Below are 13,413 nucleotides of genomic sequence, written 5' to 3' on the forward strand. Positions count from 1 at the left end.
GCATTAGTGTTTCCATACAGGCTGTGATGCAGCCAGACAATATACTCTTCACCACACATCTATTGAAGTTTGTCAAAGTTTGTCATGCCAAATCGTTACAATCTCCTAAAGAAGTAGAGGTGCTCTTGTGCTTTCTTCATAATTGTATTTACATTCTCTGTAATTGTATTTACATCTGCAATGCTAACAGTGAGGGATTTATAGTAGCTCTATCCACCACTGATCCTCCGATGAGGACTGGCCCATGGACCTCTGGTTTCCTTCTCCTTAAGTAAAAAACAATCAGCTCCTTGGTCTTGTTGATATTGAGTAAGAAGTTATTGTTGAGGCATCACTCAGCAAGGTTTTCAGCCTCCCTCCCATATGCTGATTCATCACCTCTTTTGATTCAACCTACAACAGTGGTGTCATCACCAAACTTGAGTATGGCATTCGAGCTGTGCTTAGCCACAGAGTCATAAATGTAAAATGAGTACAGCAGGGAGCTAAGCACACGGCCTTGTGGTGCATCTGTGCTAATGGAGGTTGTGGAGATGTTGTCAATCCAAACTGACTGGGGTCTGCAAGTGAGGAAATCAAGGATCCAGTTGCACAAGGATGTATTGAGGCCAAGGTCTGAAGCTTACTGATCAGCGCAGTGCTCTTCAGGTGGGCCTGTTCTGGTCTCCACGTCTGAGGACTCACTTTTGTTCTAAATGCTATTTGCTTACTTTTATTATTTGCCCAATTTGTTTTTTCTCTCTTCCTCTTCCCCTCTCCCCCTCCACATTGGGTATTTGTTGGTTATTTTTTAAAATGGGTTCTTTTGGGTTTCTTGTTCTGTGGCCGCTTGTAAGAAGATGAATCTCTGATCTACTTTGATACTAAATGTACTTTGAGGGGATGATAGTATTGGATGCCGAGCTGTAGTCGATAAAGAGCATCCTGATGTTTGCATCTTTGCTGTCCAGGTGTGCCAGAGTTGAATGAAGAGGCAATGGGATGGCATCTGCTGTGGATCTGTCGTGCTGAAAGGCAAATTGGAGCGGATCTTCTCAGACAGGAGTCAATATGTTTCATCATCAGCCTCTCAAAACCTTTCATCACTGTGGATGCAAATGCTGCTGGATGATGGTCATTGAAGCAGGTGACCACATTCTTCTGAGGCACGGTATAATCAAAGCAGGTGGGTTCCTCAGACTGTCAAAGCCAGCAGTTAAAATCTCAGTGCAGGTGTTTACTACCTGGCCAGGTACTCCACCTGAGCTGGATGCTTTTTTTTTGGGTTCACTCTCCTGAAGGCTGCTCGCATGTCATCCTCAGACACTGAAATCACAGGATCATCGGGGGCTGTAGGAGTTAGTGATGGCTCCTGCATGTTTTGACGGTCAAAGCAAGCATGAAAGCCATTGAGCTCATCTGGAAGTGAAGCCCTGTTGTTTCCTATGTTGCTTGATTTAACTTCATAAGAGGCGATAGCATTCAAGCCCAGCCACAATTGTCAAGCATCCTTCATTGATTCACATTTAGTCTGGAATTGCCGCTTCTCCTGTAAGATGGCTTTCCAGAGTCCATACTATTCTCCCCTTCCTGAGCCATTGTTCTTTCATTTCTTTTTGGATTTGTTAAATATCACACTGGAGCCCTCCTCCCTTCCAATGACTTGAATGATTTACTCCTGTTTTTACCTGGAGTATTTATAAATAATCCCATTCCTTAAGCCTGCTCTTTCATTCAACAAGATCATGGTTGACAGTCTATTTTAAAACACCATTTTCCTGACCTATCCCTCAAATGGTGTAATATTTGTTTTGAAATCACCAGAGTCTTCTAGGGGCATGGAATTCCAAAGACTCAGCACTCTCTAAGTTAAGAAATTTCGCATTTCGTTTTTAAATTACTTGCTTCCTATTCTGAGACTGTGTTCCCTAAACCAACGGATATATTCTCATCTCCAAATTTTGTAAGCTTCGAAGATGTCCAGAAATGAGGGTTAGCTATGCTAGCCTCACATCAGGTTCATCGTACAAGGAAACAGTCTGTTGAATCTTCACTGCATCGCCTCTCTAGCAGTCCCTTTGAACATCTAGCAGCTACTATATATCCTTTAAACAAGGTAACTAAGATTGTACACAGAACTCCAGGTTCTGTCTCACCAAGTTCTATGTTGTGGAGAAGTATCTTCTACTCTAAAATTCAAATCCCCTTGCAAATAAAAACATAGATTTGCCTTCCTAAATACTGCTGCAATTTCATGTTAGCATTCTGTAACTTATAGACAAAGGAATCAGGGCCTTGGAACAGCAACATTTCTCAGTCTCCTAATTATGTCCTTGCTACAAAATGTTAATTCAATTTTTCTTTGATTCCTGGCCTGCTTGGTGTTTCCAGCATTCTAATTTTCTAATTTCAAAGCTCAGTATTTCTGATTTTTCTGCTAGTGAATGGCCCTCATATTTTTTCCCATGTTGTGCTCCATCTGCCACATTTATGCTAACTCAATCAGCTTGATTTTGTTTCCATTAAGCCTCTTAGTATCTTCATGACTACACACATTTCCATTTAAATTTTCCACCTGTCAATTTGTAAATATTACGTTTTTCACTTCAGCCAAATCATTATTATAGATGGTGAATAGTTGGCATCCCCAATGTAGTCCCTCTGGTGAACCACTAGTCACAATCTGCCAATCTAATGTTAGCCAGCTGGGTTTTATCAATTGCCCAACTCAATCCACGCCAGTACATTCCCCCAATTTTACCAGCTTCTTGTGTACATTGTCAGAGCCTTCTGAAAATCCAAATGCACCACATCCACCAGTTCTTCATCTTTCTTACTGCATATAATCTCAAAAATTACATCCATCAATATATTTCCATCACAAACTCATGCTGACTCAGGCATTTTTTTTAAAAAGTGTGTTGAAATGGCATTGTTACCTTCCATTTAGGGGAACCAATTGTGGACTTTTATAGAATTTTAGATGATGACAAGCAAGTAACCCTTTGCTTACTGTGAATCCAACTTAAATACATTTAGACTCCTTTCCTCAAAATGATAAGAGCAATGTTCCAAAGATTCTCAGAGTAAAATGTTACTTTCTGTTTACATTTTAAAAAGTCTCTTCTAGCTACAACCATATCAGTTGATCCTCAGCTCTGAGTTCTCCCATAAGAGAAAATACCCTCTCCACACTCACCCTGTCATTTTATGTTTCTTTGGTGTTTACTCTCACTCTTCTACACTCCAGCAGATTCAAGCTTTGGCTGTCAAGCTTTTCTCGTAAGACAACCCACCATTTCTAGGTATCCCTCCAATAAATGTTCATGAATTGCTTTCAACAGATATTTATCCTTAAATAAGTGAAGCCAATACCATACACAATACCCCAAATGTAGTTTCACCGTTGCCCTGTGTAACTGAAATGTAATCTCCCTACTTTTTGAATGTAGCCAAATATACAGGAACCATCAGCCCACTGATTCCATACTGACAATCAACCCCACGTTTATATACTGATTCTGTATTAATACAATTATTCAATAATCTCCCCACATTCTCACCAAGTGCTCCCTCCCATTCACCTTCCCTTGAGGCAAGTTACAACAACCCATTAAACAAACAATCGGCACATTTTTGGGATGAAGGAAGGAAACTAAAGTGATTTGAGATTTCACTTGTATCCTTCAGTGAAGACCATTGCAAAATACCTTTGAAATTCATATGCCAATTCCCATTATTAATAATCCCAAACTCACTGTTTATCTTTAAATGTCTATAAAAGCTCTGAATGGCTTTATCCTATACTCCATCTTTCCCTTTCCTTTCAGTATTTTAGTCACTTAAAAATATATATTCTGATCACATTTCTCACTTGTTTACATGTACTCTACAAATGCAAGATTTTGTTTACTTAATCAGTGAAGGGAAAATAGTTAGAAACGGAGAATCGGAAACACCTCCTTCAATGTGTTTGGAGTTGTAGCAGAGAGTGGTGACATTAACAATGTAGATCTCAAAACAAAAACATAAAACTGATTAGACTCACCTCTCACCCATTCACTGAAGGCAGTAACTGTGAAATGGATCCCATCATATGTCTGAAATGCTCTTCTAGCTACAGCCCTATCAGTTGACCCATTAGGTTGATATAGTTGTTTATCTTCCACAGCTGATGATTCACCAATAACTCCAACAGCAGCCCATGGTTGTCTAAAGTAAATCAATATCTAGATTGGCAAAGATCATAATGAAACCACCTTCCACTGTGACTTAGAAGCACATGCATAAAACTTAAATATATACATAATTTGGAATACTTAAAGGCATTTTCAAGCAACCTGGCCAAGGACTTGGGGAGCTGTCCATGGTGGTACATTTTGCACTGATTAAACATACGCTTTAGTAAACTCGCATCCTTCACGTTAATCCAAATATAGTTATCTGAAGTCTTGCAAAATGAAAATCCCACCCAACTGACAAGACAAGCGATATCTTTTAAGTCGAAAAATGTTTCAGACTATAGGTGGGGAGATAGGGTACGCATTCTCTGGCATCCTCCATCTTGTGACCTAGTTTATAAACGCAGGCACACGTTAATCTTACAGAAATTGCTTTGAGTTAACGCTGCGGCTCCAAATGAACGGACGCAAAGTCTACCCTACCGGGTCAGAATTAAGCAGGAAGACGAATTTGAACTGCACTGCCAGTAAGTGTCAAGAGCGCGCCCAGCTGCTTGCTGAAAGTAAAAGAATTTAAAATAGAAATTAATCGCCCCGGAACCCCCAGTCCGAGGTGTCTCACCTGAAGCCCAGATACCTCGCCTCTTTGCTCCCCAGTAGTTCGGTTATGTCATTTCTGGCGGACAGCGTCAATCTCCTGGAGGCCGAATCCCCGACCGCGATAGCCACAACTCGCCCTCTCGGTTGGCGACGCAGGAACTCCTGCAGCCGCCTGCTCTCATTACCCCAGAGATGAGTGTCGAAACGGTGGGCTGCGAGCACCTTAGCCGTGCCTTGGTCCACCACCCTGATGTTAATGCCCCTGTTGCCCCAGTACTTGTCGAAGCGGTAAACTCCAGACTGCAAACCGCTGGGGTAGAGGGTTCGGGCTAAAGCCGTCCAAGACAAGCTTTTCCTTCCATGTAACTCCAAAACGCCCCCTTTATCCACACCAATGAACTTCTGACCAAAATGCCCCACGTTTAATGCATCTGTCGACTTTCCGTAGAGAGTGATGGTGGCGGTGGAGTTATAGGGACATTTGTCCGATCCGATATGCAGCTCTCCTCCATTCCTTATCAGAATATAGCGGACTTTCAGAGTGATGGGAGATTTCAGCGCATCCTTAAACACGAGTTTACCTGCAAAACAACGTCCACAGCACGGTCACCGATGGTCACTAGAGCTCATTGACCCCCCCCCCCCTCCCACCACCTTTTTGAACAGAAACCCAATTACCAAAACGGGCTGAAATCTCAGGTGCATTCAGCAATGCATGCGCTCTCAAATTTTAAATGCAGCGTCTACTCTGTCAGGACGACGTGTTAAAACAACCGAGTCTCGATAAGTAAAACAATGTTTCGTTTTCGGGGGAGGGATTGTTTACACGTATGGAAATCGTTTAGGAAATCAAACTTACCCCCATTCTCTACAGTAATGGAATGTAGCGAAGCAGAAGACTCCAGTTTTCGGAACATCCCCCTTCCAATCTTAACCTTCTTATATTCATGATGTCCAGGATTCCAGGGTAATAAATATGGGGCTTTATCTGGGCAATCCACTAAAAGAGAATTCCCATTCACTATCACATGTGTTTGCTGTTTGTTAATACATAGTTCAAAAGCTGAAAACAAGAAAGTTACACACCTGTTGTATAAACTTCGCCCTGCTATACAGATTGCGGTACACAGATGGGTTCCGGCTCATCCCGCCGCTGATGCTTTGAGTTAGTCCTAGTTCCAAGCTGTTTACGACCCTCAAATGAGGGGCAAGATTGCAATGACAATCCATAATTATAGAGGAACCAGGCGGCTGGTTTATTGAGAATCACAACAGAGAAGGCAGCAGAAAACACAGACGGCTGGAAATCAGAATTGTTTTGGCATGTATTGTAGCTTTCAGCGCAACCCAGAGTGACACCAGGTCTGCCCCACACTCCCACCCCGCAGAACCCGCTTTACCAACCTGCTCCCGACCACTAAACAACCACCCAGCCGGGCTGTGCACACCTGTAGCAAGTCGGGTGAAACCGGAGTGCGCTCTCCAGGCGTCCGTCGCTCTAATCCGTCCACCGTGAAGCCGGAATCGACGATCGCTCTGGCAGATAATGGGCCGGTGTCAATAGCAACACACACGCTGGCTGTGGGTGATTCTCGTCCCGCAGCCACTGCGTACTGCCGCCGATTGCCCGCAGCTGGCAGTCGCTGCTCTATTTATACCCGCTCACTGGCCCTTCTCCTCGCGCCGGCGACATACGGTGGCTCCACCTCCCGGCCGCTCATTGGCTCTCACTGCTCTCAGTGACAGTGGGTGTTTGGAGACGGCGCGTGAAGATTCCGCGCCTCCGGGGAACTCGCGCGCCTCCCTTTCCCACCTCGGCTCATCACCCCATCCCCTCCTCAACACCGACATCCCTCATCACCCTATCCCCTCAACACCCAAATCCTTCCTCACCTCATCATCCCATCCCATACTCAACACCCTCATCCCTCACCTCATCACTTCGTCACCCTATCCCCTCAACACCCAAATCTTTCCTCACCTCATCATCCCATCCCATACTCAACACCCTCATCCCTCACCTCATCACTTCATCACCCTATCCCCTCAACACCCAAATCTTTCCTCACCTCATCACCCCATCCCATACTCAACACCCAAATCCTTCCTCACTTCGTCACCCTATCCCCTCAACACCCAAATCTTTCCTCACGTCATCACCCCATCCCCTCAACACCCAAATCCTTCCTCACCTCATCACCTCCTCACTTCATCACCCCATCCCCTCCTCAACACCGTCATCCCTCATCACCCTATCCCCTCAACACCAAATCCTTCCTCACCTCATCATCCCATCCCATACTCAACACCCTCATCCCTCACCTCATCACCTCCTCACTTCGTCACCCTATCCCCTCAACACCCAAATCTTTCCTCACGTCATCACCCCATCCCCTCAACACCCAAATCCTTCCTCACCTCCTCACTTCGTCACCCTATCCCCTCAACACCCAAATCTTTCCTCACGTCATCACCCCATCCCCTCCTCAACACCCACATCCCTCATCACCCTATCCCCTCAACATCCAAATCCTTCTTCACATCATCCCATCCCATACTCAACACCCATATCACTGCTCACCCCATCCGCTCAATATACATATCCCTACTCACCTCATCCCCTCCTCACCACTGACCCCATCTCCATCTCGAAACCATCCCCTTCTTACTCCCTCATTCCCATACTTCCTCCTCCCTCCAATTCACTTCATGTCCACTCACCTTATACCCTTCTCCACACTCAACTCTTCATTTAGGTATACAGTACCCTCCAATTCAGCTCCTTCAACCTTTCCTTAACCCCACCCCTTCTCTCTATCGCACCTCAATTCCTCTTAATTCCTTTCCCATCTCATCTCCACTTGCCCATCTAATTTCCTCTCCTCATCTCAACTTGCAACTTGCCCTTAGTCTTTCCCCGTTCTTTCCATTACCTATTTCTCTTTCTTCCTTTTGTTCATCGTCTCATCTACCCCTCCCTCACCTATGCCACACTACCTGCTGTTCTTTTTTCCCTTTCCACCCACCCCTCTTCTCAACCCCTCATGCCATTGCCCCTGCCCTCTTCTCTCCCTTGCCTCGTCTCTCCCTCCATGCCTCCCTTGTTTCCCTGACCCCAAAGCACTTTCTCTCCTCTTCACTCCTCACCTCCAATACGGATAATTTGCCATAGCTAGTTAACCTGCCTCAACACAGGAACACTAATCTGAAACCACTTGTTAACAGGGAGAATGTATAAACTTCAGTACATGAAGTCAGTACAGTATTTATGTCAAGTTCCAGCAGCATTAGATGCTGTGTCGGGATGCTGTTACAATTTATTCTACTTCATTTGCCCTCACTACTACCCCTCAGCCCTTCATTCCTACTCCCAACGCCAATATGCTCTTCCTTTAACTTTCATTCCAGTTCACTGGTCCTGAATCAGTCATCTTTTCCCCTCCCTGATCTTCTCACTCAATCCCACATGCACACACACAGCAAGCAAACTGTCACCATCTTCCTCAAACTTACTCAGTGTTACAACGTTAACCCCATAATCATGGCGAAACATGCAAACCAGATAAGCAGTAACAGGGTGGATGTATTCACTGCATTTATGCAGGATGTTTTTATACAGTTCCATGTAATGCAATCATTTAGGAACAGCCCATTAAAAATCTGATCTAATTAGAAAGAGCTAATTAATCACGTGATTAAAAGGAAGAGTGATCACAACATTACTAACTTTATAATAAGATGAAAAGTGAATTAGTTCCATTGAAACCCCAGGTTTTCATGCTAAGCAAAATCAACTATAAATGTACAAAGCTCTTATAGATTGAGAAACTACAGTACAATAAGTATATCAATCGGCAAACAATAGTTGATCTTTAAAGAATGAATACATAGTTTCCAACAAACACATATCTCTTTAAGGCATAAAGACACTAAAGGAAACATGTACTGAGGGAACTTATAACCAATAAATCCTGTGATTTATGATGTACTGTATATTTCAAGGTTTGTTAAAAAGATGATTGTGTATATCTTCGATACATTGGTTGTCATTTCCAAATTTCAGGCAAGTTAGCTTGACACCAGTGGCAGAGAAAATGCAGGAATCTATTATTATGGAAATGGTAGCAGGGCACTTAGAAAATAATTATAAGATTCAGCAGAATCAACGTGGATTTATGGAAGGAAATTAGATTCGAAACATCTGTTAGAACTTATTTTTTGAGACTATAGCTAGCAGAAATGCCTAAGAATGAACCTGTGGTTGTGAAGAATTTGGATTTTCAGATGTATTTGGACTTCCATAAGGTGCAGGAGATATTTAAAGAAAATTAAAGCATGCAGTACTGGGGTAATATACTACTGTGGAATGAGGATTGGTTAGTGAGCAGACGGCACTTGTTTTCTGTCCACTTTCAGATTGGAAGGTTGTAACTAATGGAGCACAGAACACAAACAGCACAGAAAAAGGCCCTTCAGCCCACTAAGCCTATGTCAACCATTAACCAATTTTAATGAGGAGACCAAGTATAATATACAGTGGTGCTAGAAAGTTTTTGAACTCTGTAGAATTTTCTCTATTTCTGGATAAATATGACCTAAAATGTGATCAGATCATCACACAAGTCCTAAAGCTAGGTAAAGAGAACCCAATTAAATAAATCACACAAAAAACATTATTCATTTGTTTATTGAGGAAAAGTAATCCAGTATTACATGTATTTGTTGGAAAAGGTATGTGAACCTCTGGGGTAATGCCTTCTACAAAAGCTATTTGGAGTCAGGTGTTCCAGTTAATGAGATGAGATTGGAGGAGTGGGTTGTAGAGGTGCCCTGCCTTATCAAAAAGACAAACATAGTCAGGTTACTGACAGAGTCTGCTCTTCTCAAGAAAGATCTGTTTATGTGCACCTTGCCGCGATCAAAACAACTTTTAGAGGACCTTAGAAGAAGAATTGTAGAGATACACCAGTGTGGAAAAGGCTACAAAAATAAGACCTGAGTGTTCATCAGTCCACAGTAAGAAAAATTGTCTACAAATGGAGGAAACTCAGTACTGTTGCTACTCTCCCTAGGAGTGGGCATCCTGCAAAGATCACAACTTGCGATGCTAAAGGAGGTGAAAAAAAAGGTAACAACAAACGACCTACAGAAATCTCCAGAACTTGCTAAAATCTCTGTTCATGTGTCCACTAAAAGAAGAACACTGAAAAAGAAAGGTGATCATGGAAGGACACCATGGAAGAAACCACTGCTCTCCAAAAAAACATTGCTGCATGTCTCAAGTTTACAAAAGACCACCTGGATGTTCTACAACACTTCCAGGAGAATAATCTGTGGATATAAGAGAAAAAAGTTGAATTTTTTTGGCAGGAATGTGCATTGCTATGTTTGGAGGAAAAGAGGCACTGCACACCAAAACCAAAATCTCATTCCAACTGTGAAGCATTGTGGAAGAAGCATCATAGTTTGGGGCTGCTTTGCTGCATCACGGCCTGGAGAGCTTGCAATTGTTGAGGAAACAATGAATTCAAAAATGTATCCAGACATGTTATAGGAGAGTGCCAAGATAGCAGCCCATCACCTGAAGCTTAATAGAAGTTGGATAATGCAACAGGACAATGATCCAAAAGACAAGGGTAAATCAACGAAAGAATGGTTTAAAAAGAAGAAAATTCATGTTTTGGAATGGTCAAATCAAAGTGCTTTGTTTAATCCTATAGAAATATTGTGGAAGAGAATGCAAGGAAGCCCACCAACATCCCAGAGTTGAAGCAGTTTTGTAAGGAGGAATGGCCTAAAATTCCTCCAAGCGGATGTGCAGGAGTGAACAATAGTTACCGGAAATGTTTGGTTGAAGTTATTGCTGTACAAGGGGGTTCCAACAGTTACTGAAAATAAATGTGCACATACTTTTTTCCAACAAATACATGTAATATTGCATCTGTTTCACAATAAACAAATGAACAAGTATAACTTTTTGTGTTGTTTATTTAATTCGGTTCTCTTTATCTAGTTTTAGGACTTACGTGAAGATCTGATCACATTTATGCAGAAATAGAGAAAATTCTACAGGGCTCACAAACTTTCTAGCACCACTGTATATGTTTGTTCTTGATCTAAACCTGGATGGCCATACGATTGGTGTGGAACACAGAGTAGTTATATTCTGGGGTATGTAGACTGCTTACGCAAATAGATAAACACATCACAGATGAAATACAATGTGGAAAAGTATCCACTTTGGTAGAAATTTTTGAAAGTGAATGTACAGGCTGAGCAAAAAATTAGTGTGAAAGCAGAAGAGCTAGGAATATACAGTATAGGTCAGGTAGCATCTATGGAAAAACACAGTTAATGTTTCAGATCAAGTAATCTTTAATCTGAAACATTAACACTGTTTTCCTTTCCACAGATGCTGCCTGCCCTACAGAGCGCTTCCAGCACTCTCTGCTTTTACTTCAGGTTTGCAGATTCTGCAGTTTTTGATTTACAATTACAGGTAAATGGTATGTTGGCCTGTATTCTAATTCTCTTGGGGAAATAGTGTAAAGAAGTTGTGCTCCATTTATATAGGGCTGTAGCAAGATTGCATCTGAAATGTTAGATACAGGTCTGGTTTCCTTCCCCAAGAAATGATGTCATTGTAATAGGAGTGCAAAGTTTTCCAGATTAATTTCAGAGGTGGTCAGTTTTCCCACAAGGATGTGTTAAACACTTTTGGTTTTAATCTTCTGAACTCTAGAGTGTACAAGGTCATCTCACCGATTCATTCAAGATTCTTATTGATTGAATTCTTTTCCCTTAGCAGGGATCACAGTGTCAAAATAAGAGGACGACTGGTCACAATTGAGATGAGAAGAAATCTCTTCAAAGAGAGCAGAAAGCACCTTTGGAATTCTCCATTCAAGAAAGCTGTGGAGACAGAGGATGTGTTGACAGAAATTGATAAGAGTTTTCAATATTGAGGGGTATGGATCAATGTATGAAAGTGATATTGAAGTAAAAGATGAGCTGTAATAGAAGCAGTCACATGGGATGAATGGCTTACTTACAGTATATCCTTATTTTCACTCTCACCTTCATTCTCTTCATCCTTATTCCCTTACTTCTCTCCCACTCTCCCCTTTTTCTTCATTTAGTCTTAACATTCCTTTCAATCTCTTTTCTTCATCTGCTACTTTCCATTCTTCACTCTATCCTTTATATTGTCTCCACCTCTTTTTTTTAATCAATCTCCCTCACACTACCCATTGGCCTTCCCAGCTACTCAGTCGTTCACACTTATCCCTCAATCTCTTTAACTCACCCACTGCCCTTCATCTTCCTTTGCCCCTTCAGTGGCACCTCTTTCTTATTCCTCACGTTTCATTTCTCTCTAATTGTCTCAATCCTCCAGCTTCAATTTTCCTTTAATTTCTACATCCCTTAATATCATGAAATTCTCTTGGCTTCTCTCTCTGCTTCCCATCCTTTTCATCCCTTTATCTTCTCAAGGTCTCACAGTTTCTTTTTCTTTTAAACTTCTTATGGGGATGGATGGGAGTCTCATTGGGTATCTCAATGCACTGACATGAAATTGAACAGCAACTTAACCCAGCCCCCACCACAGGTTTCACTTGTGGCCATAATCAGATCAGCTAATGTTCCACTCACTATTCAATCAGGGGATGTTGACTCCCAGATCTAAATTTTTACATCAATTTCTTTATGTGTTCCTTAATATTCTTTTGGATCTCATTTATTCTTTAGATGATTTAAGGGAAAAGAGAAATTATCATCAAATCTCACCAGGGAGGACAAAGGTTACAAAGAACAAACATTTTAAGCTGGGTGGTTTTGAAAATAACATATTCATTGTAGACCACTTCTGGATGAGAATTTATAATGGAACTATGGACATGTTTTAATTTGACAACGTACAAAACATTGTAAGCTCTAAGCTCAAGACACACTTTACTCATCTCTCTAAATCTCTTAATAGAATGTTAGCAATTACAGACTCATTGCTGTCTCTTTTACTCGAATGGCTCCACTTATTTTCACACACTTTCTCTCATTATCCTAATCGAATTCTCTATCAAAATGATTCATTATGATCTTCACAGAGATACGAAATTGCAGACAACATTCCAATTCACACAAGATTTATATTCGCTAATTTTCAGTTGAAGCCGAAACTTTACAATTAACATACACCTGCTTCCCAATTATATCATAAATTGTACTTAAGATAGAAAAAGCCTTTCAGGAGACTTTACAACAGTGGTGAAAACTTGGAATTAATGATGACATAGTTCAGGGTGGAGCCGAACAGTGAAGTTAAACAGCATTCCAGAAGGTGTCTAATGATAAAGAAGATACACTATGGGTAATTGAACAATGAATCAGCTGTAATGGAGGAGTAGTAAACACCAGGACTGGCTCAGGTCTGAAATGGAGGTCCGTGATGCTCCACAGCAGCAAAAAGAAAAAGAAACACTTCTTTCAAATCACCACTAAAAGAAATATAATTAGTTATGGCATAGGACATTCAGCCCATCAATACTATGCCAGTTCTCAGCACAATCCTATCAAAACTATTACCCCCCCTTTTACTTCCCTGTAATCTATTCTCTTTCAACAGTGTCCATCGAGTGCTCGTCTGAATATCTTA

General features: G+C 41.7%; 2 protein-coding genes across 3 annotated transcripts in view; both read right to left on the minus strand.

Moving 5' to 3' along the window:
* Positions 1-6,637, minus strand: part of cemip (cell migration inducing hyaluronidase 1) — a 196,534-nt gene extending 189,897 nt beyond the window's left edge. Inside the window, exon 1 of one of the 2 annotated variants that reach the window (XM_073032937.1) lies at positions 6,209-6,637. The gene's annotated coding sequence lies outside the window, so the exon portion shown is untranslated. Of the gene's footprint in view, positions 1-6,164 lie in introns of both variants that reach the window. The other variant, XM_073032938.1, reaches the window with a different exon arrangement.
* The window catches only part of LOC140718786 (cell surface hyaluronidase CEMIP2-like), a 108,287-nt gene that overhangs the window by 68,215 nt on the left and 26,659 nt on the right, over positions 1-13,413 (minus strand). Inside the window, exons 5-7 of the mRNA XM_073032936.1 lie at positions 5,620-5,760; positions 4,783-5,341; positions 4,028-4,191 (exon numbers count right to left, since the gene is read on the minus strand). Of these exons, the coding sequence (XP_072889037.1) occupies positions 4,028-4,191; positions 4,783-5,341; positions 5,620-5,760 (864 nt within the window). The remainder of the gene's footprint in view (positions 1-4,027; positions 4,192-4,782; positions 5,342-5,619; positions 5,761-13,413) is intronic.

This window comes from Hemitrygon akajei, chromosome 30, assembly GCF_048418815.1.
Source record: "Hemitrygon akajei chromosome 30, sHemAka1.3, whole genome shotgun sequence".
Taxonomy (NCBI): Eukaryota; Metazoa; Chordata; class Chondrichthyes; order Myliobatiformes; family Dasyatidae; genus Hemitrygon; species Hemitrygon akajei.